Source organism: Oncorhynchus mykiss, chromosome 11, assembly GCF_057628025.1.
Source record: "Oncorhynchus mykiss isolate SJ-2025 chromosome 11, ASM5762802v1, whole genome shotgun sequence".
In the NCBI taxonomy this organism is placed as follows: Eukaryota; Metazoa; Chordata; class Actinopteri; order Salmoniformes; family Salmonidae; genus Oncorhynchus; species Oncorhynchus mykiss.
In genome coordinates this window covers 87110934-87135767 of record NC_143032.1, presented here as the reverse complement: position 1 = coordinate 87135767, position 24834 = coordinate 87110934, and the positions used below count along the sequence as shown (strand labels likewise).

Sequence of the window (24834 nt, the reverse complement as noted above, 5' to 3'; positions counted from 1 at the left end):
GTAGAATGTGTAGTATGTGTAGTATTATGTAGTATGAATATTATTGTGTAGTATTATGTAATATGTGTAGTATGAACATTATTGTGTAGTATTATGTAGTATGTGTAGTATGAGCATGATTGTGTAGTATTATGTAATATGTGTAGTATGAACATTATTGTGTAGTATTATGTACTATGTGTAGTATGGACATTATTGTGTAGTATTATGTAGTATGTGTAGTATGCGTAGTATTATGTAGTATGAGTTGTATGGTGTAGTATTACGTAGTATGTAGAGTAGAATGTGTAGTATGAGAAGTATGAGTAGTATTATGCAATATGTGTAGTAGAGCAGTATTATGTAGGGTAGTATGTGTAGTATTAGTAGTTTGTGTAATTTGGGGATCATGTGACTGAAGCTGTCCTATAGTGTAGACCATGTTCATTCTTGAGTTTTTGGGGAAGCATGTTTAAATGATCACACTAAAACAAATGGGACATTTTGCAACACTGATTTGGAATTGAACTGATCAGAGCCCTGATGTCGTCCACCAACTAACAACCGGATGTTCCGGCTGGAGACAGGCCAGAGTGTGATAAAAGCTCTGCCATTGATTAGTTGTGTCTGGTTTCAGTGCAGAGCAGAGTGGAGAGGACAGAACACATCACTGGAGTGGCCCTTGTAGCTGTGTGTGTGTGTGTGTGTGTGTGTATGTATGTGTACCTTGAGGTCAAAGGGTGTGTATGTGTACCTTGAGGTCAAAGGGTGTGTATGTGTACCTTGAGGTCAAATGGTGTGTATGTGTACCTTGAGGTCAAAGGGTGTGTATGTGTACCTTGAGGTCAAAGGGTGTGTACGTGTACCTTGAGGTCAAAGGGTGTGTACGTGTACCTTGAGGTCAAAGTGTGCAATGTGTTTGGAGTGTAGGTAGTGGACTCCGTCCAGAATCTGTTTGAGGAACTCAGTAGCCTCCTCTTCTGTTAGGGACTCCTTCTCTGCTAGCAAATTAAACAGTTCTCCACCAGCCACCCTAGAGGAGAGGAGGAGGAGAGGAGATCTTAGACAATACCTAATGTAGATACAATAAGCTAACAGCAGGCACTTCTATCAACCTAAGGCTTACTTCAGCCAATACCAACGAGTGGGTAACAACACATCAGTGCCATGAAGACAACCCTTCACCAGAGTCTAGAGAGATGGAGGCCATGAAGACAACCCTTCACCAGAGTCTAGAGAGATGGAGGCCATGAAGACAACCCTTCACCAGAGTCTAGAGAGATGGAGGCCATGAGGACAACCCTTCACCAGAGTCTAGAGAGATGGAGGCCATGAAGACAACCCTTCACCAGAGTCTAAAGAGATGGAGGCCATGAAGACAACCCTTCACCAGAGTCTAAAGAGATGGAGGCCATGAAGACAGAGATGGAGGCCATGAAGACAACCCTTCAGAGTCTAGAGAGATGGAGGCCATGAAGACAACCCTTCACCAGAGTCTAGAGAGATGGAGGCCATGAAGACAACCCTTCACCAGAGTCTAAAGAGATGGAGGCCATGAAGACAACCCTTCACCAGAGTCTAGAGAGATGGAGGCCATGAAGACAACCCTTCACCAGACAACCCTTCACCAGACAACCCTTCACCAGACAACCCTTCACCAGAGTCTAGAGATGGAGGCCATGAAGACAACCCTTCACCAGAGTCTAGAGAGATGGAGTTCATGAAGACAACCCTTCAGAGTCTAAAGAGATGGAGGCCATGAAGACAACCCTTCACCAGAGTCTAGAGAGATGGAGGCCATGAAGACAACCCTTCACCAGAGTCTAAAGAGATGGAGGCCATGAAGACAACCCTTCACCAGAGTCTAGAGAGATGGAGGCCATGAAGACAACCCTTCACCAGAGTCTAGAGAGATGGAGGCCATGAAGACAACCCTTCACCAGAGTCTAAAGAGATGGAGGCCATGAAGACAACCCTTCAGAGTCTAGAGAGATGGAGGCCATGAAGACAACCCTTCAGAGTCTAGAGAGATGGAGGCCATGAAGACAACCCTTCACCAGAGTCTAGAGAGATGGAGGCCATGAAGACAACCCTTCACCAGAGTCTAAAGAGATGGAGGCCATGAAGACAACCCTTCACCAGAGTCTAGAGAGATGGAGGCCATGAAAACAACCCTTCACCAGTCTAAAGAGATGGAGGCCATGAAGACAACCCTTCACCAGAGTCTAGAGAGATGGAGGCCATGAAGACAACCCTTCACCAGAGTCTAAAGAGATGGAGGCCATGAAGACAACCCTTCACCAGAGTCTAGAGAGATGGAGGCCATGAAGACAACCCTTCACCAGAGTCTAGAGAGATGGAGGCCATGAAGACAACCCTTCACCAGAGTCTAGAGAGATGGTGGCCATGAGGACAACCCTTCACCAGAGTCTAGAGAGATGGAGGCCATGAAGACAACCCTTCACCAGAGTCTAAAGAGATGGAGGCCATGAAGACAACCCTTCACCAGAGTCTAGAGAGATGGAGGCCATGAGGACAACCCTTCACCAGAGTCTAGAGAGATGGAGGCCATGAAGACAACCCTTCACCAGAGTCTAGAGAGATGGAGGCCATGAAGACAACCCTTCACCAGAGTCTAAAGAGATGGAGGCCATGAAGACAACCCTTCAGAGTCTAGAGAGATGGAGGCCATGAAGACAACCCTTCACCAGAGTCTAAAGAGATGGAGGCCATGAAGACAACCCTTCACCAGAGTCTAAAGAGATGGAGGCCATGAAGACAACCCTTCACCAGAGTGTACACTGGAATATATTACCTTTGGCACAGTTTATTTGACACATATATTGCCTTTTTATAAAACATTAGCGAATCACTGAGTAATGATTCAGTGAAGTGGCACTACTTGGGTCCTGGTCAAAAGGACCTAGGGCTCCATTTGGGATGACGACATGGTGCTCTCAGACTGGTAGCTGATATAGCAGGTCACTGTAATGACTACATTGTTGATGTTTTCCACCCTAAAAAAAAAATCCCTTGTTTATGTCTTTCCTCTGAGGATGGAAACAGGGAACAGGAGGTAGCAGCCAACTGCAGAGGAAGCTGTGACAGGATAATAACACACTCAGCCAATCACAACACAGCGTTCAGTCACTTGACCACAAGTTGCCAAAACAACCTGTTTTTTTTTTGTTTTACGCTGGAACAGACTGGATATAGGGACTGGGTATAGGGACTGGGCATAGGGACTGGATATAGGGACTGGATATAGGGACTGGGTATAGGGACTGGGTATGGGACTGGGTATAGGGACTGGATATAGGGACTGGATATAGGGAACGCGTATAGGGACTGGGTATAGGGAACGCGTATAGGGACTGGATATAGGGACTGGGTATAGGGACTGGATATAGGGACTGGATATAGGGACTGGGTATAGGGACTGGGTATAGGGACTGGGTATAGGGACTGGGTATAGGGACTGGATATAGGGACTGGATATAGGGACTGGATATAGGGACTGGGTATAGGGACTGGGTTTAGGGACTGGGTATAGGGACTGGGTATAGGGACTGGATATAGGGACTGGGTATAGGGACTGGGTATAGGGACTGGGTATAGGGACTGGGTATAGGGACTGGATATGGGGACTGGGTATAGGGACTGGGTATAGGGACTGGGTATAGGGACTGGATATAAAACATTGGAAAGATTGGGACATGTTGCACAGGATCAATGGCATCAGTTTGACCCGTTTTAAGGAAAGGAAAAGCTGAGAAAACGATGAAACACGTTTCTGATAAGACTTCAGTTGGTCTTGGGTGCATTATGTGGTTGAAATACTGTCTACTTGGATAACAGTGTCAAAGATAACAAGTTACACACACTTTCTCAAGAGATTATCTTGGTAGAAGCCCTGGTAGAAACACCACCTTCCATTGGTCTTTGGCACAGCGTATTGTAGTGGTACTGATGTGGTAACATCATTCACAGTGCTTAGCTATGACCTGTAATGGATTCTTCAAGCCAGAGAGTCCAGGTTAAAGCAGCCCCAACCATAACACTAGTTCACAAACTGGTTCTGATGAGAAAGCACTCCTAACTATGGCCTCAACCTTGATCTGTAACCAGTCTGGTCATTGGTTGTTGGGCGTCAAGAGGTCAGGGCGTCAGGGGGTCGGGCATCAGGCGTCAGGGGGTCGGGCGTCAGGGGGTCGGGCGTCAGAGGGGTCAGGGCGTCAGGGGGTCAGGCGTCAGAGGTGTCAGGCGTCAGGGGCTCGGGCGTCAGAGGGGTCAGGGTACTCACAGTTCTAGTATGAGGATGACATCAGTCTTGTTCTCGAACACGTCGTGTAGCGTGATGGTGTTAGGGTGTTCAATCTCCTTCAGAATGCTGACCTCCCTCTCGATGTCTTCCCGGGTCACGCCACGCCGGCTCGACTTGCTCCGTCGCTTACGGATGAACTTAGCGGCATACTCCAGGCCAGAGCTAAGTTCACGACATTTCTTTACCACCGCAAACTGACCACTGCAGGACAAGGGGAGAGGAGATGGTCATAGAGTTAGACAGATAGAAACATACTGTTCACCATGAAATTAGTCTGAGCTCAGTTAGTCTCAGTTATAGTCTCAGCTATAGTCTCAGCTCTGTTATAGTCTCAGCTATAGTCTCAGTTATAGTCTCAGCTCAGTTATAGTCTCAGCTATAGTCTCAGCTATAGTCTCAGCTATAGTCTCAGCTCAGTTATAGTCTCAGCTATAGTCTCAGCTCAGCTATAGTCTCAGCTCAGCTATAGTCTCAGCTCAGTTATAGTCTCAGATATGGTCTCAGATATAGTCTCAGATATACTCAGTTATAGTCTCAGCTCAGTTATAGTCTCAGATATGGTCTCAGATATAGTCTCAGATATAGTCTCAGTTATGGTCTCAGATATAGTCTCAGATATAGTCTCAGTTATAGTCTCAGATATAGTCTCAGATATAGTCTCAGTTATAGTCTCAGCTCAGCTATAGTCTCAGCTCAGCTATAGTCTCAGCTCAGCTATAGTCTCCGCTCAGCTATAGTCTCAGCTCAGCTATAGTCTCAGCTCAGCTATAGTCTCAGCTATAGTCTCTGCTCAGCTATAGTCTCAGCTCAGCTATAGTCTCAGCTCAGCTATTGTCTTAGTTATAGTCTCAGCTCAGCTATAGTCTCAGCTCAGCTATAGTCTCAGCTCAGCTATAGTCTTAGTTATAGTATCACCAGATTCAATGATTTATCACCTCACTTATAGGGAAGGTCATAGCACTTACAAAAATGACTGATTGGCTGAGCAAAACTAATAATACAAATATTGTGGGAGCTGTTTTGTTAGACTTCAGTGCAGCTTTTGACATCACAATCTGCTGCTGGAAAAACGAGTGTTATGGCTTTACATGGGGGGGGGGGTGTTGTATCTAGTGTGTGTATTTCTTTGTTGGCCTGGTATGGTTCCCATCAGAGGTAGCTGTTTAGCGTTGTCTCTGAATGGGGATCATATATAGGCAGCAATTTCTTCTTTATTGTTTTGTTATTCGGTTCTCTTCAAATAAAATCGACGCTGAGCTTTGGTCTGAGTATGATTACAACGCTGAGCTTTGGTCTGAGTATGATTACAACGCTGAGCTTTGGTCTGAGTATGATTACAACGCTGAGCTTTGGTCTGAGTATGATTACAACGCTGAGCTTTGGTCTGAGTATGATTACAACGCTGAGCTTTGGTCTGAGTATGATTACAACGCTGAGCTTTGGTCTGAGTATGATTACAACGCTGAGCTTTGGTCTGAGTATGATTACAACGCTGAGCTTTGGTCTGAGTATGATTACAACGCTGAGCTTTGGTCTGAGTATGATTACAACGCTGAGCTTTGGTCTGAGTATGATTACAACGACGATCGTGACACTTCATCACTACTTGTATTTGTGAGCGGTATTGACATGTTGAATGCACCCAGCTGTCTGTTTAAACTACTGGCGCACAGCTCAGACACCCATGCATACCCCACAAGACATGCCACCAGAAGTCTCTTCACAGTCCCCAAGTCCAGAAGAGACTATGGGAGGTGCACAGTACTACATTCAGCCATGGTTGCGATGGGAAGGAGGAGGATACAGGGATGTACAGTTGAAGTCGGAAGTTTACATACACTTAGTCATTAAAACTCGTTTTCAACCACTCCACAAATTTCTTGTTAACAAACTATAGTTTTGGCAAGTCGGTTAGGACATCTACTTTGTGCATGACAAGTCATTTTTCCAACATTTGTTTACAGACAATTTATTTCACATATAATTCACTGTATCACAATTCTAGTGGGTCAGAAGTTTACATACACTAAGTTGACTGTGCTTTTAAACAGCTTGGACAATTCCAGAAAATGATGTCATGGCTTTAGAAGCTTCTGATAGGCTAATTGACATAATTTGAGTCAATTGGAGGTGTACCTGTGGATGTATTTCAAGGCCTACCTTCAAACTCAATGTCTCTTTGCATTATGGAAAAATCAAAAGAAATCAGCCAAGAACTCAGAAAATAAATTGTAGACCTCCACAAGTTTGGTTCCTCCTTGGGAGCAATTTCCAAACGCCTGAAGGTACCACGTTCATCTGTACAAACAATAGTACGCAAGTATAAACACCATGGGACCACACAGCCGTCGTTCTGTCTCCTAGAGATGAATGTACTTTGCTGTGAAAAGTGCAAATCAATCCCAGAACAGCAGCAGAGGACCTTGTGAAGATGCTGAAGGAAACAGGTACAAAAGTATCTATATCAACAGTAAAACAAGTCCTATATCGACATAACCTGAAAGGATGCTCAGCAAGGAAGAAGCCACTGCTCCAAAACTGTCATAGAAAAGCCAGACTACGGTTTGCAACTGCACATGGGGACAAAGATCGTACTTTTTGGAGAAATGTCCTCTGGTCTGATGAAACAAAAATAGAACTGTTTGGCCATAATGACCATCGTTATGTTTGGAGGAAAGAGGGGGAGGCTTGCAAGCCGAAGAACACCATCCAAACCGTGAAGCACGAGGGTGGCAGCATCATGTTGTGGGGGTGCTGGTGCACTTCACAAAATAGCTGGCATCATGAGGGAGGAAAATTATGTGAATATATTGAGGCAACATCAAGACATCAGTCAGGAAGTTAAAGCTTGGTCGCAAATGGGTCTTCCACATGGACAGTGACCCCAAGCATACTTCCAGAGTTGTGGCAAAGTGGCTTAAGGACAACAAAGTCAAGGTATTGGAGTGGCCATCACAAAGCCCTGACCTCAATCCTATAGAAAATATGTGGGCAGAACTGAAAAAGTGTATGCGAGCAAGGAGGCCTACAAACCTGACTCAGTTACACCAGCTCTGTGAGGAGGAATGGGCCAAAATTCACCCAACTTATTGTGGGAAGCTTGTGGAAGGCTACCCGAAACGTTTGACCCAAGTTAAACAATTTAAAGGCAATGCTACCAAATACTAATTGAGTATGTAAACTTCTGACCCACTGCGAATGTGATGAAAGAAATAAAAAGCTGAAATAAAACATTTTCTCTACTATTATTCTGACATTTTACATTCTTAAAATAAAGTGGTGATCTTAACTGACCTAAAATAGGGACTTTTTAAAAGGATTAAATGTCAGGAATTGTGAAAAACTGAGTTTAAATGTAATAGTGTATGTAAACTTCCGACTTCAACAGTTGGTTCCCCAGAAGCTGCAGGCAGAGACCAGATTTTAGAAGAGACAAGGGAGGAGACTAGGGAGAGGCCTGCATGTCAATATGCTCTGAGAGGAACTGACATTCAAGTACACGATGAAACGGACTCAACTGTAAGACCGTATTTCAATCTCTCCTTCCTCATTCATTCATTAACCACTGTTTGTCTGACTGTAGAGAGCTGCATTCCCGTGGGCAACTGGCGTGACCTGCGGGCCCCGACATGCTGCGCGCAGGTGTGAGGTGGTCAGAGAAACTTCTAGATGAAAATATATTTTAGTCCCGCAGATTATTTTGAACATTTGTCTTTGTATGTGTTCCTTAATGTATTAAAGCATTATGCACAAACTAACATGATAATTCTGTATGTTGCAGACCAGTGATTAAAATATATTTGAAGAATATTAAAAAAGAGGTAAGCCGTTAGTGACGGAGTTGACAGATGCTCAAAACAGACATATTTTTGCCTCTAAAAAAATAAATTTTCAATACAAGTCGCTATAAAATTGATGATGTTTAGGTCAATCTCACCACGTATTTGGTGCATACCTGTAGCATCAGCTGGTAGAAACCCCCTCTCTCTAATACTACCCAGAGCAGCTGGCCCATCTAGAATATATCACAGTAGAATAGCATATCATTTTTATCTTTGCCCTGTGGCAAAATGTGTAGAAATGCAACAAGTGGCAATATTTAACTCATAGAAATGTGAATTATAGATCTGTAATTCTCAATGAAAGCCAGTCTAAGAATAGGTGGATCGGTTCTGTGTGTTTTTTCTATGCTTCCCTTTCTTAGGTTTTGTGTCTTTTATTTTCGGTTTTGTACACCAGCTTCAAACAGCTGAAACAACAATATTTCTGGTAATGGAAAATATATTTCACAGCGGTTTAGAAGGTATATTGATTCTTTACACGACACTCTATTTTTTCACATCAACTGAAATTAGGCAAACTATTAGAGAGTTCTAGCATCCAGGAAATGGAGGAGCAACTTCTGCATAGTAAACGTTTAATGCTTGCTGAGTAAACACACGCGCTGAGGAACACAGTCAGAGTGGTTTCTCTCTCCCCTGTCTAAAACACTCCCTGACAGCATTCTGTTTCTCCCTATCTGAAGCCAACAGTCAGAGGGATCAAGTTGCTTGTTCTCTTTTGTTTTGGGAATGGTTGTAGCCTCCAATTTGTTTCATAAGAGCAACTGGAGAAGATGAGGGGAGGACAGAAAGGAGGTAGAGAGGAGAGAAACAGCCATTGAGTCAGCTGGTTGTTCAAATAGAGCTCTCAAACAGTCAGCTGGTAGTTAAAATAGAGCTCTACTCCAGTCAGCTGGTAGTTCAAATAGAGCTCTCAAACAGTCAGCTGGTAGTTCAAATAGAGCTCTACTCCAGTCAGCTGGTAGTTCAAATAGAGCTCTACTCCAGTCAGCTGGTAGTTCAAATAGAGCTCTCAAACAGCCAGCTGGTAGTTCAAATAGAGCTCTACTCCAGTCAGCTGGTAGTTCAAATAGAGCTCTCAAACAGTCAGCTGGTAGTTCAAATAGAGCTCTACTCCAGTCAGCTGGTTGTTCAAATAGAGCTCTAATCCAGTCAGCTGGAAGTTCAAATAGAGCACTACTCCAGTCAGCTGGTAGTTCAAATAGAGCTCTCAAACAGTCCGCTGGTAGTTTAAATGGAGCTCTAATCCAGTCAGCTGGTTGTTGAACAAATAGAGCTCTAATCCAGTCAACTGGTTGTTGTTCAAATAGAGCTCTACTTCAGTCAGCTGGTAGTTGTTCAAATAGAGCTCTAATCCAGTCAACTGGTTGTTGTTCAAATAGAGCTCTAATCCAGTCAGCTGGTTGTTGTTCAAATAGAGCTCTACTCCAGTCAGCTGGTAGTTTAAATAGAGCTCTAATCCAGCCAGCTGGTTGTTGTTCAAATGGAGCTCTAATCCAGTCAGCTGGTTGTTTAAATAGAGCTCTAATCCAGTCAGCTGGTTGTTTTTTGAAAAGAGCTCTACTCGAGTCAGCTGGTTGTTGTCTGTTTTTAAATAGAGCTCTACTCCAGTCAGCTGGTTGTTGTTTAAATAGAGCTCTACTCCAGTCAGCTGGTTGTTGTTTAAATAGAGCTCTACACCAGTCAGCTGGTTGTTGTTTAAATAGAGCTCTACTCCAGTCAGCTGGTTGTTGTTTAAATAGAGTTCTACACCAGTCAGCTGGTTGTTGTTTAAATAGAGCTCTACACCAGTCAGCTGGTTGTTGTTTAAATAGAGCTCTACACCAGTCAGCTGGTTGTTGTTTAAATAGAGCTCTATACCAGTCAGCTGGTTGTTGTTTAAATAGAGCTCTACACCAGTCAGCTGGTTGTTGTTTAAATAGAGCTCTATACCAGTCAGCTGGTTGTTGTCTGTTGTTTAAATAGAGCTCTACACCAGTCAGCTGGTTGTTGTTTAAATAGAGCTCTACTCCAGTCAGCTGGTTGTTGTTTAAATAGAGTTATACGCACTATAAAAGGATAAAACATTCTAACACTGCCATAACCTTGTCAAATCCTATGACCCACAGTGGACCCCGTCACCCTGAATGAGTCAAGATGTCTGACAATCGTTAACAACCTTAAAATCTGCACACAACGTGAACATTTTATCTGGGAGGTAACACAGTCTGTGGCCTTTAGAGAGACATGGGAGATGGACTGTTCTTCAGGTTAATGGTCTTTACATTTTGATTGCAGTTTAACATACAGTAGCAGTCAAAAGTTAGGACACCTACTAATTTCAGGGTTTTTCTTTATTTTTTTTACTATTTTCTACATTGTAGAATAATAGTGAAGACACCAAAACTATGAAATAACACATATGGAATCAGGTAGTAACCACAAATGTGTTGTGGCATTCTCTCAAACAGCTTCATGAGGAATGCTTTTCCAACAGTCTTGAAGGAGTTCCCACATATGCTGAGCACTTGTTGGCTGCTTTTCCTTCACCAGGAATACGACTTTCCCGAATTTGATCCTTTGTTCGTACCCCCCAGAGAAATGTAAATTATTCTGGAGGCTGCGCCAAAACACTGCCATCGGAGAAGAAGTATTCAGAGTGGACTTCTAGTCCGACTCAGGAGGCGTGCACACCATGCACAGCTTCCGAGTATATTACTTGCTAATGTTCAGTTTCTGGATAATAAAGTAGACAAGCTCAGGGCGAGGATCTCCTTCCAGAGAGACATCAGGGATTGTAGCAAACTCTGTTTCACAGAAACATGGCTCTCTAGGGATATACTGTCCCCATCCATTCAGCCATCTGGGTTCTTAGTACATCGTGCAGACAGGAATAAAGAACTCTCTGGGAAGAAGAAGGCTGTGTATGTTTCATGATTAACTAATCATGTTGCGATTGTAATAACACACATAAACTCAAGTCCTTTTGTTCACCCGACCTAGAATACCTCACTATCAAATGCCGAGCGTATTACCGCCCAAGACAATTCTCTTCGTTTATAGTCACAGCAGTGTATATTCCCCCTCAAGCAGATACCACGACTGCCCTCAAAGAACTACACTGGACTTTATGCTAACAGAAAACTACATTTATTGTAACTGGGGATTTTAACAAAGCAAATTTGAGGAAAACGGTACCGAAGTTCTACCAACACATAGGACTGTAGTACTCACTCTGCTAAAACATTGGACCACTACTCAACTTTCCAAAATACCTACACGGCCCTCCGCCGCCCTCTCGGAAAATCTGATCAAGACTCCATTTTGCTCCTCCCTTCCTATAGGCAGAAACTCAAACAGTATATACACCTGTGCTAAGATCTATTCTATGCTGTCTGACCAAACGGAATCCATGCTTCAAGATTGTTTTGATCACAGGGACTGGGATATGTTACGGGTAGCCTCAGAATAACATCGACGAATACACCGATACGGTGACTGAGTTCATCAGGAAGTGTATAGGAGATACTGTGACTATTAAAACCTAGGTGAGGGCCCTGGGAGAGTGGTGCCAGAAAAACAACCTCTCACTCAACTTCAACAAAACAAAAGGAGCTGATCGTGGACTTCAGGCAACAACAGAGGGAGCACCCCCCTATCCACATCGGCTGGACCGCAGTGGAGAAGGTGGAAAGCTTCAAGTTCCTCGGCGTACACATCACTGACAATCGGAAATGGTCCACCCACACAGACAGTGTGGTGAACAAGGCACAACAACGCCACGCAAACATCGCTCAAGCTAATATTTATATATTTCTTAATTCCATTCTTTTACTTTTAGATGAGTGAGTATTGTTGTGAATAGTTAGATATTACAGCACTGTTGGAGCTAGGAACACAAGCATTTCACGACAATAACATCTGCTAAATGTGTATTTGACCAATACAATTTGATCACAAACATTCTATGAATTTATTGAAACCTTAAAATTTCAATTGAGGCTGTTCTGAGGGCGAAAAGGGGAGTAACTAAATATTGGGAAGATGTTCCTAATGTTTTGTACACAGTGTGTGGCTCTCCTGCCCAGTCCTCAACGAGCTAACCCTTTATTACAGACAGGAATCCACTGAGCCCTGAGGTTTGTCTATATACCTGCAGATTCAGTCCAGTATTCCACAAGAGAACATCATCATCAAGGGAAGTTGTCCTTAATCAGATGCTCTACCAGTTTGTACCTGTTGACTCAGTAGAAGACGTTGGTGTTGCAACATTAGCCCCTATAATTGCTATACAGCGTTCTCAACAGTGCTGTGCGTGTCTGCAGTGTGTCTGCTGCGTGTCAATGTCACTTATGGGTTGGGTTGAAAGCTGCAGGTCCCCCGCCTGGCCACTGTTTAGGGACAGAGGAAGACAGCAGATAAACTAGGCGGGTGTGTGTGTGTGTGTGTGTGTGTTTATGTGTCCATTTTCCAAAACATGGGTTGGTATTTTCCAGGTGGAGTTGTGCATCATAATATTAACATTCAAAGCTCCCACGACAACGCTGGCCAGCACCCATCCCCCACACTACCAGCTCCCATCCTCCACACTAACAGCTCCCACAACAATACTGGCCAGCTCCCACGACAACACTGGCCAGCACCCACGACAATGCTGGCCAGCACCCACGACAACGCTGGCCAGCACCCACGACAACGCTGGCCAGCTTCCACGACAACGCTGGCCAGCACCCACGACAACGCTGGCCAGCACCCACGACAACGCTGGCCAGCTCCCACGGTAACACTGTCAATCCCACGGTAGCACTGCTAGTACCCACGGTAACGGTGAGATATAGATAAGGAATGACTCTGGCTTGCCTCCCAGAAACTAACACCATAGACAGACAGACAGACAGACAGACAAGTGCTGCTAGACAGACAAATCAGGCCTCGCGTCCACAGTGCTTTTAGACTTGCTGTTTTGTGGTTAAGGTAAGGGTCTACATAACAGTGAGGTGGGGGGGGTGGGGAGGAGGGAAAGCAGCTGGAGAGAGGGGGAGGCAAGGGGACCCAACCTCCTAATCTCTGACCTCAATCTGTGGTAATCCATACAGCTATCATAGAACGAAAGACAGACAGACTGACTGACTGGACTGGTGTGTACAGGGCAACAAAAAACTATTTTAAAGCAGCTGCTCTGAAATGCCAGTATGTGGCTATTGTTCTGACACTCTCCACAAGAGGTTCTCAACCTCTGTGGGTTACTGTATCCCCTGCAGTACCTCCAGGGCAATACGCCAGGGTGAGAAGTACTGTTCTGATTCACAGAACATTAAAAGGTATATCAGTTTTATATTTATTGTGGATCCCCATTAGATCCTGCCAAGGCAGGAGCTACTCTTCCTGGGGTTTATTATGGATCCCCATTAGTTCCTGTCAAGGCAGCAGCTACTCTTCCTGGGGTTTATTATGGATCCCCATTAGTTCCTGCCAAGGCAGCAGCTACTCTCCCTGGGGTTTATTATGGATTCCCATTAGTTCCTGCCAAGGCAGCAGCTACTCTTCCTGGGGTTTATTATGGATCCCCATTAGTTCCTGCCAAGGCAGCAGCTACTCTTCCTGGGGTTTATTATGGATCCCCATTAGTTCCTGCCAAGGAAGCAGCTACTCTTCCTGGGGTTTATTATGAATCCCTGTTAGTTCCTGCCAATGCAGCAGCTACTCTTCCTGGGGTTTGTTATTAACTCAGTAACACTAACTATATAGTAACCCTACAGTAATCCTGCAGTAACCCTGTAGTAACCCTACAGTAACCCTGTAGTAACCCTAAAGTAACCCTGTAGTAACCCTATAGTAACCCTACAGTAACCCTATAGTAACTCTATAGTAACCCTACAGTAACTCTATAGTAACCCTACAGTAACCCTATAGTAACTCTATAGTAACCCTACAGTAACTCTATAGTAACCCTACAGTAACTCTAGAGTAACTCTATAGTAACCCCATAGTAACTCTACAGTAACCCTACAGTAACCCTTTAGTACCCCTATAGTAACCCTACAGTAACCCTATAGTAACACCATAGTAACCCTACAGTAACCCTGTAGTAACCCTACAGTAACCCTACAGTAACCACATAGTAACCCGACAGTAACCACATAGTAACCCTACAGTAACCCCATAGTAACCCTACAGTAACCCTACCGTAACTCTATAGTAACCCCATAGTAACCCTATAGTAACTATAGTAACCCTGTAGTAACCCTATAGTAACCCTAACTCTACAGTAACCCCGTAGTAACCCTATAGTAACCCTACAGTAACCCCATAGTAACCCTATAGTAACCCAATAGTAACCCTACAGTAACTCCATGGTAACCCTACAGTAACCCTACAGTAACCCCATAGTAACCCTATAGTAACTCTATAGTAACCATACAGTAACCATGTAGTAACTCTATAGTAACCCCATAGTAACCCCATAGTAACCCTAAAGTAACCCTAACTCTACAGTAACCCCGTAGTAACCCTACAGTAACCCTACAGGAACCCTATAGTAGCTCTACAGTAACCCTATAGTAAATCTACAGTAACCCTATAGTAACCCCATAGTAACCCCACAGTAACCCTACAGTAACTCTACAGTAACCCCATAGTAACCCTGTAGTAACCCTGTAGTAACACTACAATAACCCCATATTAACTCTACAGTAACCCCATAGTAACCCTGTAGTAACCCTACAGTAACCCTACAGTAACCACATAGTAACCCTGTAGTAACCCTACAGTAAATGTACAGTATCCCCATAGTAACTCTACAGTAACCCCATATTAACTCTACAGTAACCCTATAGTAACCCTACAGTAACCCCACAGTAACCCTACAGTAACCCTGTAGTAACCCTATAGTAACCCTACAGTAACCCTACAGTAACTCTATAGTGACCCTACAGTAACCCTACAGTAACTGTACAGTATCCCCATAGTAACTCTACAGTAACCCCATAGTAACCCTACAGTAACCCTGTAGTAACCCTACAGTAACCCCGTAGTAACCCTGTAGTAACCCTACAGTAACCATGTAGTAACCCCATAGTAACCCTGCAGTAACCCTGTAGTAACCCTACAGTAACCCTGTAGTAACCATGTAGTAACCCTATAGTAACTATATATTAACCCTAAAGTAACCCTATAGTAACCCTACAGTAACTCTATAGTAACCCTATAGTAACTCTATAGTAACCCTACAGTAACCTTAGTTACCTCCTCCTCTCCTCCCATGTAGCCCAGTCTATTACAGACAACTGCACCGTATTTCTCCTCCCATGTAGGCCAGTCTATTACAGACAACTGCACCGTGTTTCTCCTCCCATGTAGCCCAGTCTATTACAGACAACTGCACCGTGTTTCTCCTCCCATGTATCCCAGTCTATTACAGACAACTGCACCGTGTTTCTCCTCCCATGTATCCCAGTCTATTACAGACAACTGCACTGTGTTCTCCTCCCATGTAGCCCAGTCTACTACAGACAACTGCACCGTGTCTCCTCCCATGTAGCCCAGTCTATTACAGACAACTGCACCGTGTCTCCTCCCATGTAGCCCAGTCTATTACAGACAACTGCACCGTGTCTCAACCCATGTAGCCCAGTCTACAGTCTATTACAGACAACTGCACCTTGTGTCTCCTCCCATGTAGTCCAGTCTACTACAGACAACTGCACCGTGTCTCCTACCATGTATCCCAATCTATTACAGACAACTGCACCGTGTTTCTCCTCCCATGTATCCCAGTCTATTACAGAAAACTGCACCGTGTGTCTCCTCCCATGTAGCCCAGTCTACTACAGACAACTGCATCGTGTTTTCTCCTCCCATGTATCCCAGTATACAGCCTATTACAGACAACTGCACCGCGTTTCTCCTCCCATGTATCCCAGTCTACAGTCTATTACAGACAACTGCACCGTGGTTCTCCTCCCATGTAGCCCAGTCTATTACAGACAACTGCACCGTGTGTCACCTCCCATGTAGCCCAGTCTATTACAGACAACTGCACCGTGTCTCCTCCCATGTAGCCCAGTCTATTACAGACAACTGCACCGTGTTTCTCCTCCCATGTAGCCCAGTCTATTACAGACAACTGTACCGTGTTTCTCCTCCCATGTATCCCAGTCTATTACAGACAACTACACTGTGTCTCCTCCCATGTAGCCCAGTCTACAGTCTATTACAGACAACTGCACCGTGTTTCTCCTCCCATGTAGCCCAGTCTACAGTCTATTACAGACAACTGCACCGTGTGTCTCCTCCCATGTAGCCCAGTCTATTACAGACAACTGCACCGTGTGTCTCCTCCCATGTATCCCAGTCTATTACAGACAACTGCACCGTGTCTCTCCTCCCATGTATCCCAGTCTACAGTCTATTACAGACAACTGCACCGTGTGTCTCCTCCCATGTAGCCCAGTCTATTACAGACAACTGCACCGTGTGTCTCCTCCCATGTAGCCCAGTCTACAGTCTATTACAGACAACTGCACCGTGTCTCCTCCCATGTAGCCCAGTCTACAGTCTATTACAGACAACTGCACCGTGTCTGTCCTCCCATGTAGCCCAGTCTATTACAGACAACTGCACCGTGTCTCTCCTCCCATGTAGCCCAGTCTATTACAGACAACTGCACCATGTTACTCCTCCTATGTAGCCCAGTCTATTACAGACAACTGCACCGTGTTCTCCTCCCATGTAGCCCAGTCTACTACAGACAACTGCACCGTGTCTCCTCCCATGTAGCCCAGTCTATTACAGACAACTGCACCGTGTCTCCTCCCATGTAGCCCAGTCTATTACAGACAACTGCACCGTGTCTCAACCCATGTAGCCCAGTCTACAGTCTATTACAGACAACTGCACCTTGTGTCTCCTCCCATGTAGTCCAGTCTACTACAGACAACTGCACCGTGTCTCCTACCATGTATCCCAATCTATTACAGACAACTGCACCGTGTTTCTCCTCCCATGTATCCCAGTCTACAGTCTATTACAGACAACTGCACCGTGGTTCTCCTCCCATGTATCCCAGTCTATTACAGAAAACTGCACCGTGTGTCTCCTCCCATGTAGCCCAGTCTACTACAGACAACTGCATCGTGTTTTCTCCTCCCATGTATCCCAGTATACAGCCTATTACAGACAACTGCACCGCGTTTCTCCTCCCATGTATCCCAGTCTACAGTCTATTACAGACAACTGCACCGTGGTTCTCCTCCCATGTAGCCCAGTCTATTACAGACAACTGCACCGTGTGTCACCTCCCATGTAGCCCAGTCTATTACAGACAACTGCACCGTGTCTCCTCCCATGTAGCCCAGTCTATTACAGACAACTGCACCGTGTTTCTCCTCCCATGTAGCCCAGTCTATTACAGACAACTGTACCGTGTTTCTCCTCCCATGTATCCCAGTCTATTACAGACAACTACACTGTGTCTCCTCCCATGTAGCCCAGTCTACAGTCTATTACAGACAACTGCACCGTGTTTCTCCTCCCATGTAGCCCAGTCTACAGTCTATTACAGACAACTGCACCGTGTGTCTCCTCCCATGTAGCCCAGTCTATTACAGACAACTGCACCGTGTGTCTCCTCCCATGTATCCCAGTCTATTACAGACAACTGCACCGTGTCTCTCCTCCCATGTATCCCAGTCTACAGTCTATTACAGACAACTGCACCGTGTGTCTCCTCCCATGTAGCCCAGTCTATTACAGACAACTGCACCGTGTGTCTCCTCCCATGTAGCCCAGTCTACAGTCTATTACAGACAACTGCACCGTGTCTCCTCCCATGTAGCCCAGTCTACAGTCTATTACAGACAACTGCACCGTGTCTGTCCTCCCATGTAGCCCAGTCTACAGTCTATTACAGACAACTGCACCGTGTCTCTCCTCCCATGTAGTCCAGTCTACAGTCTATTACAGACAACTGCACCGTGTCTCTCCTCCCATGTATCCCAGTCTACAGTCTATTACAGACAACTGCACCGTGTCTCCTCCCATGTAGCCCAGTCTATTACAGACAACTGCACCGTGTGTCTCCTCCCATGTAGCCCAGTCTACAGTCTATTACAGACAACTGCACCGTGTCTCCTCCCATGTAGCCCAGTCTACAGTCTATTACAGACAACTGCACCGTGTCTGTCCTCCCATGTAGCCCAGTCTACAGTCTATTACAGACAACTGCACCGTGTCTCTCCTCCCATGTAGTCCAGTCTACAGTCTATTACAGACAACTGCACCGTGTCTCCTCCCATGTAGCCCAGTCTACAGTCTATTACAGACAACTGCACCGTGTCTCCTCCCATGTAGCCCAGTCTACAGTCTATTACAGACAACTGCACCGTGTCTCCTCCCATGTAGTCCAGTCTACAGTCTATTACAGACAACTGCACCGTGTCTCCTCCCATGTAGTCCAGTCTACAGTCTATTACAGACAACTGCACCGTCTCTCCTCCCATGTAGTCCAGTCTACAGTCTATTACAGACAACTGCACCGTGTCTCCTCCCATGTAGTCCAGTCTACTCTGTCAGTGCTGAAAGATGTGATAGAATGGTGGAATTTTTCAGGGGGGTTTCAAATGAATCATTTTCTATATTTTACAAATGTTTGTATTGAACATTTATTTTTAGAGGCAAAAATATGTCTGTTTTGAGTATCCTGTCAACTTCGTCAGTGTCACTAATGGCTTACCCCTTTTTAATACCCTTCAAATATATTTTAATCACTGGTCTGCAACATACAGAATTTATGTATGTAATTTTATAATCATGTTAGTTTGTGCATAATGCTTTAATACATTAAGAAACACATACAAAGACAAATGTTCAAAATAATCTGCGGGACTAAAATATATTTTCATCTAGAAGTTTCTCTGACCACCTCACACCTGCGCGCAGCATGTCGGGGCCCGCAGGTCACGCCAGTTGCCCACGGGAATGCAGCTCTCTACAGTCAGACAAACAGTGGTTAATGAATGAATGAGGAAGGAGAGATTGAAATACGGTCTTACAGTTGAGTCCGTTTCATCGTGTACTTGAATGTCAGTTCCTCTCAGAGCATATTGACATGCAGGCCTCTCCCTAGTCTCCTCCCTTGTCTCTTCTAAAATCTGGTCTCTGCCTGCAGCTTCTGGGGAACCAACTGCTGCTCCTATTAACATGAGAAAGGCCTGTATCATCCTCCTCCCCATCTCAACCACCACATATTTAAAGTACAACATCCGTGTGTGTGTGTGTGTGTGTGTGTATGTGTGGAGTTCATATCTTATGGAACAGAGACACACAAGACATATTTAAAAACAGATAGAAAATAACACTTCACTGCATTAGTTACTTAATGTGGCTGTATGTAGTACTGTGCCCCTCCCATAGTCTGTTCTGGACTTGGGGACTGTGAAGAGACCTCTGGTGGCATGTCTTGTGGGGTATGCATGGGTGTCTGAGCTGTGTGCCAACAGTTCAGACAGCTCTGTAAAATACCTCTCATAAATACAAGTAGTGATGAAGTCAATCTCTCCTCCACTTTGAGCCAGGAGAGACTGACAAGCATATTATTAATATTAGCTCTTTGTGTACATCCAAGGGCCAGTGGTGCTGCCCTGTTCTGAGACAATTATACTTTTCCTAAATTCCTCTGTGGCACCTGACCACACGTGATAAAACTAGGGCCTGTAGGACCTGCCTTGGTGATAGTGTTGTTAAGAAGGTAGAAACTAGGGCCTGTAGGACCTGCCTTGTTGATAGTGTTGTTAAGAAGGTAGAAACTAGGGCCTGTAGGACCTGCATTGTTGATAGTGCTGTTAAGAAGGTAGAAACTAGGACCTGTAGGACCTGCCTTGTTGATAGTGCTGTTAAGAAGGTAGAAACTAGGGCCTGTAGGACCTGCCTTGTTGATAGTGTTGTTAAGAAGGTAGAAACTAGAGCCTGTAGGACCTGCCTTGTTGATAGTGCTGTTAAGAAGGTAGAAACTAGGGCCTGTAGGACCTGCCTTGTTGATAGTGTTGTTAAGAAGGTAGAAACTAGGACCTGTAGGACCTGCCTTGTTGATAGTGTTGTTAAGAAGGTAGAAACTAGGGCCTGTAGGACCTGCCTTGTTGATAGTGTTGTTAAAAAGTTAGAAACTAGGGCCTGTAGGACCTGCCTTGTTGATAGTGTTGTTAAGAAGGTAGAAACTAGGGCCTGTAGGACCTGCCTTGTTGATAGTGCTGTTAAGAAGGTAGAAACTAGGGCCTGTATGACCTGCCTTGTTGATAGTGCTTTTAAGAAGGTAGAAACTAGGGCCTGTAGGACCTGCCTTGTTGATAGTGTTGTTAAGAAGGTAGAAACTAGGGCCTGTAGGACCTGCCTTGTTGATAGTGCTGTTAAGAAGGTAGAAACTAGGGCCTGTAGGACCTGCCTTGTTGATAGTGTTGTTAAGAAGGTAGAAACTAGGACCTGCCTTGTTGATAGTGTTGTTAAGAAGGTAGAAACTAGGACCTGTAGGACCTGCCTTGTTGATAGTGCTGTTAACAAGGTAGAAACTAGGGCCTGTAGGACCTGCCTTGTTGATAGTGTTGTTAAGAAGCTAGAAACTAGGGCCTGTAGGACCTGCCTTGTTGATAGTGTTGTTAAGAAGGTAGAAACTAGGGCCTGTAGGACCTGCCTTGTTGATAGTGTTGTTAAGAAGGTAGAAACTAGTCCCTGTAGGACCTGCCTTGTTGATAGTGTTGTTAAGAAGGTAGAAACTAGGACCTGTAGGACCTGCCTTGTTGATAGTGTTGTTAAGAAGGTAGAAACTAGGGCCTGTAGGACCTGCCTTGTTGATAGTGTTGTTAAGAAGGTAGAAACTAGGGCCTGTAGGACCTGCCTTGTTGATAGTGCTGTTAAGAAGGTAGAAACTAGGGCCTGTATGACCTGCCTTGTTGATAGTGCTGTTAAGAAGGTAGAAACTAGGGCCTGTAGGACCTGCCTTGTTGATAGTGTTGTTAAGAAGGTAGAAACTAGGGCCTGTAGGACCTGCCTTGTTGATAGTGTTGTTAAGAAGGTAGAAACTAGGACCTGCCTTGTTGATAGTGTTGTTAAGAAGGTAGAAACTAGGACCTGCCTTGTTGATAGTGTTGTTAAGAAGGTAGAAACTAGGACCTGCCTTGTTGATAGTGTTGTTAAGAAGGTATAAACTAGGACCTGTAGGACCTGCCTTGTTGATAGTGCTGTTAACAAGGTAGAAACTAGGGCCTGTAGGACCTGCCTTGTTGATAGTGTTGTTAAGAAGCTAGAAACTAGGGCCTGTAGGACCTGCCTTGTTGATAGTGTTGTTAAGAAGGTAGAAACTAGGGCCTGTAGGACCTGCCTTGTTGATAGTGTTGTTAAGAAGGTAGAAACTAGGGCCTGTAGGACCTGCCTTGTTGATAGTGCTGTTAAGAAGGTAGAAACTAGGACCTGTAGGACCTGCCTTGTTGATAGTGTTGTTAAGAAGGTAGAAACTAGGGCCTGTAGGACCTGCCTTGTTGATAGTGTTGTTAAGAAGGTAGAAACTAGGGCCTGTAGGAACTGCCTTGTTGATAATGTTGTTAAGAAGGCAGAGCAGCACTTTATTATGGACAGACTTCTCCCCATCTTAGCTACTGTTGTATCAACATGTTTTGACCATGACAGTTTACAATCTAGTGTTGCTCCAAGCAGTTTAGTCATCTCAACTTGCTCAATTTCCACATTATTTATTACAATATTTAGTTGAGGTTTAGTGAGTGTTTTGTCCCAAATACAATGCTTTTAGATTTTGAAGTATTTAGGACTAACTTATTCCACCCATTCAGAAACTGTCTGCAGCTCTTTGTTAAGTGTTGAAGTCCTTTCAGTTGTTGTAGTAGGTGACTTCTATAGTGTTGAGTCACCCTCATTTGTTATCTCACCTTTATTTAACCAGGTAGGCTAGTTGAGAACAAGTTCTCATTTACAATTGCGACCTGGTCAAGATAAAGCAAAGCAGTGCGACACAAACAACAACACAGAGTTACACATGGAGTAAAACAAACATACAGTCAATGATACAGTAGAAAAAGTCTATATACAGTGTGTGCACATGAGGTAGGATAAGGCAATAAATAGGCCATGGTGGCTAAGTAATTACAACATACCAATTAAACACTGGAGTGATAGATGTGCAGAAGATGAATGTGCAAGTAGAAACACTGGGGCGCAAAGGAGCAAGAAAAATAAATAAATACAGAATGGGGATGAGGTAGTTGGATGGGCTATTTACAGATGGGCTATGTACAGGTGCAGTAATCTGTGAGCTGCTCTGACAGCTGGTGCTTAAAGCTAGTGAGGGAGATATGAGTCTCCAGCTTCAGTGATTTTTGCAGTACGTTCCAGTCATTGGCAGCAGAGAACTGGAAGGAAAGGCGACCAAAGAAGGAATTGGTTTTGGGAGTGACCAGTGAGATATACCTCCTGGAGTGCGTACTACGAGTGGGTGCTGCTATGGTGACCAGTGAGCTGAGATAAGGCGTGGCTTTACCTAGCAGAGACTTATGGATGTGCAGAGACAGCAGAGTTTCTAGAGCAGGTAGATGTTCACTGTGTCTTCCCAAACTACCAACAGGACTGGAGTGTGTGAGTCTACGGACGTTTCAGCCAACCTCAGAGTGAACTGAATCAACAGGATAGCGCTGACCAGATGGTCTCACGTCTGAATCCTAAAAACATGGTCTGATTTAGCCCTAACGAAATGTCTACTTCTATGACGACTGGCAGTGGTGCAACAGGGACACTGCAACTTGGCAAAAGTGTTGACTTGATTGTGTGTGGGTCTGTGAGCGCACGCCTGCGTCTGTGTGTGTGTCAAGGTCAACTAGACATCAATACTTTGTTTACAGTCTGACCATAATGAGCAGAGAGAGTCCCCTCAGCCTGACCATAATGAGCAGAGAGAGTCACCTCAGCCTGACCATAATGATCAGAGAGAGTCCCCTCAGCCTGACCATAATGAGCAGAGAGTCACCTCAGCCTGACCATAATGAGCAGAGAGAGTCACCTCAGCCTGACCATAATGAGCAGAGAGTCACCTCAGCCTGACCATAATGATCAGAGAGTCACCTCAGCCTGACCATAATGATCAGAGAGTCACCTCAGCCTGACCATAATGATCAGAGAGAGTCCCCTCAGCCTGACCATAATGATCAGAGAGAGTCCTCTCAGCCTGACCATAATGAGCAGAGTCCCCTCAGCCTGACGATAATGAGCAGAGTCCCCTCAGCCTGACCATAATGAGCAGAGAGAGTCAACTCAGCCTGACCATAATGAGCAGAGAGAGTCAACTCAGCCTGACCATAATGAGCAGAGAGAGTCACCTCAGCCTGACCATAATGAGCAGAGAGTCACCTCAGCCTGACCATAATGAGCAGAGAGTCACCTCAGCCTGACCATAATGAGCAGAGTCCCCTCAGCCTGACCATAATGATCAGAGAGTCACCTCAGCCTGACCATAATGATCAGAGAGTCACCTCAGCCTGACCATAATGATCAGAGAGTCACCTCAGCCTGACCATAATGATCAGAGAGTCACCTCAGCCTGACCATAATGAGCAGAGAGAGTCACCTCAGCCTGACCATAATGAGCAGAGAGAGTCACCTCAGCCTTACCATAATGATCAGAGAGTCACCTCAGCCTGACCATAATGAGCAGAGACTCACCTCAGCCTGACCATAATGAGCAGAGAGTCACCTCAGCCTGACCATAATGAGCAGAGAGTCACCTCAGCCTGACCATAATGATCAGAGAGTCCCCTCAGCCTGACCATAATGAGCAGAGAGTCACCTCAGCCTGACCATAATGATCAGAGAGTCCCCTCAGCCTGACCATAATGAGCAGAGAGTCACCTCAGCCTGACCATAATGATCAGAGAGTCACCTCAGCCTGACCATAATGATCAGAGAGTCACCTCAGCCTGACCATAATGAGCAGAGTCACCTCAGCCTGACCATAATGAGCAGAGAGTCCCCTCAGCCTGACCATAATGAGCAGAGAGTCACCTCAGCCTGACCATAATGATCAGAGAGTCACCTCAGCCTGACCATAATGATCAGAGAGTCACCTCAGCCTGACCATAATGAGCAGAGAGTCACCTCAGCCTGACCATAATGAGCAGAGAGACTCACCTCAGCCTGACCATAATGAGCAGAGAGAGTCACCTCAGCCTGACCATAATGAGCAGAGTCCCCTTAGCCTGACCATAATGAGCAGAGAGAGTCACCTCAGTCTGACCATAATGAGCAGAGAGAGTCACTTCAGCCTGACCATAATGAGCAGAGAGAGTCACCTCAGCCTGACCATAATGAGCAGAGAGTCACCTCAGCCTGACCATAATGAGCAGAGAGTCACCTCAGCCTGACCATAATGAGCAGAGAGTCACCTCAGCCTGACCATAATGAGCAGAGAGTCCCCTCAGCCTGACCATAATGATCAGAGAGTCCCCTCAGCCTGACCATAATGAGCAGAGAGTCACCTCAGCCTGACCATAATGATCAGAGAGAGTCACCTCAGCCTGACCATAATGAGCAGAGAGAGTCACCTCAGCCTGACCATAATGAGCAGAGAGAGTCACCTCAGCCTGACCATAATGAGCTGAGAGAGTCACCTCAGCCTGACCATAATGAGCAGAGAGTCACCTCAGCCTGACCATAATGAGC

General features: G+C 45.1%; 1 protein-coding gene across 3 annotated transcripts in view; it reads right to left on the bottom strand.

The window, feature by feature from the left end:
* dapk1 (death associated protein kinase 1) overlaps positions 1-24834 on the bottom strand; it is a 201073-nt gene that overhangs the window by 122838 nt on the left and 53401 nt on the right. For all 3 annotated transcript variants that reach the window (XM_036936596.2, XM_036936598.2, XM_036936597.2), the window contains 2 exons: positions 4283-4504; positions 874-1012 (listed from right to left, as the gene is read on the bottom strand). In XM_036936596.2, coding sequence (XP_036792491.1) covers positions 874-1012; positions 4283-4504 — 361 coding nt within the window. The remainder of the gene's footprint in view (positions 1-873; positions 1013-4282; positions 4505-24834) is intronic.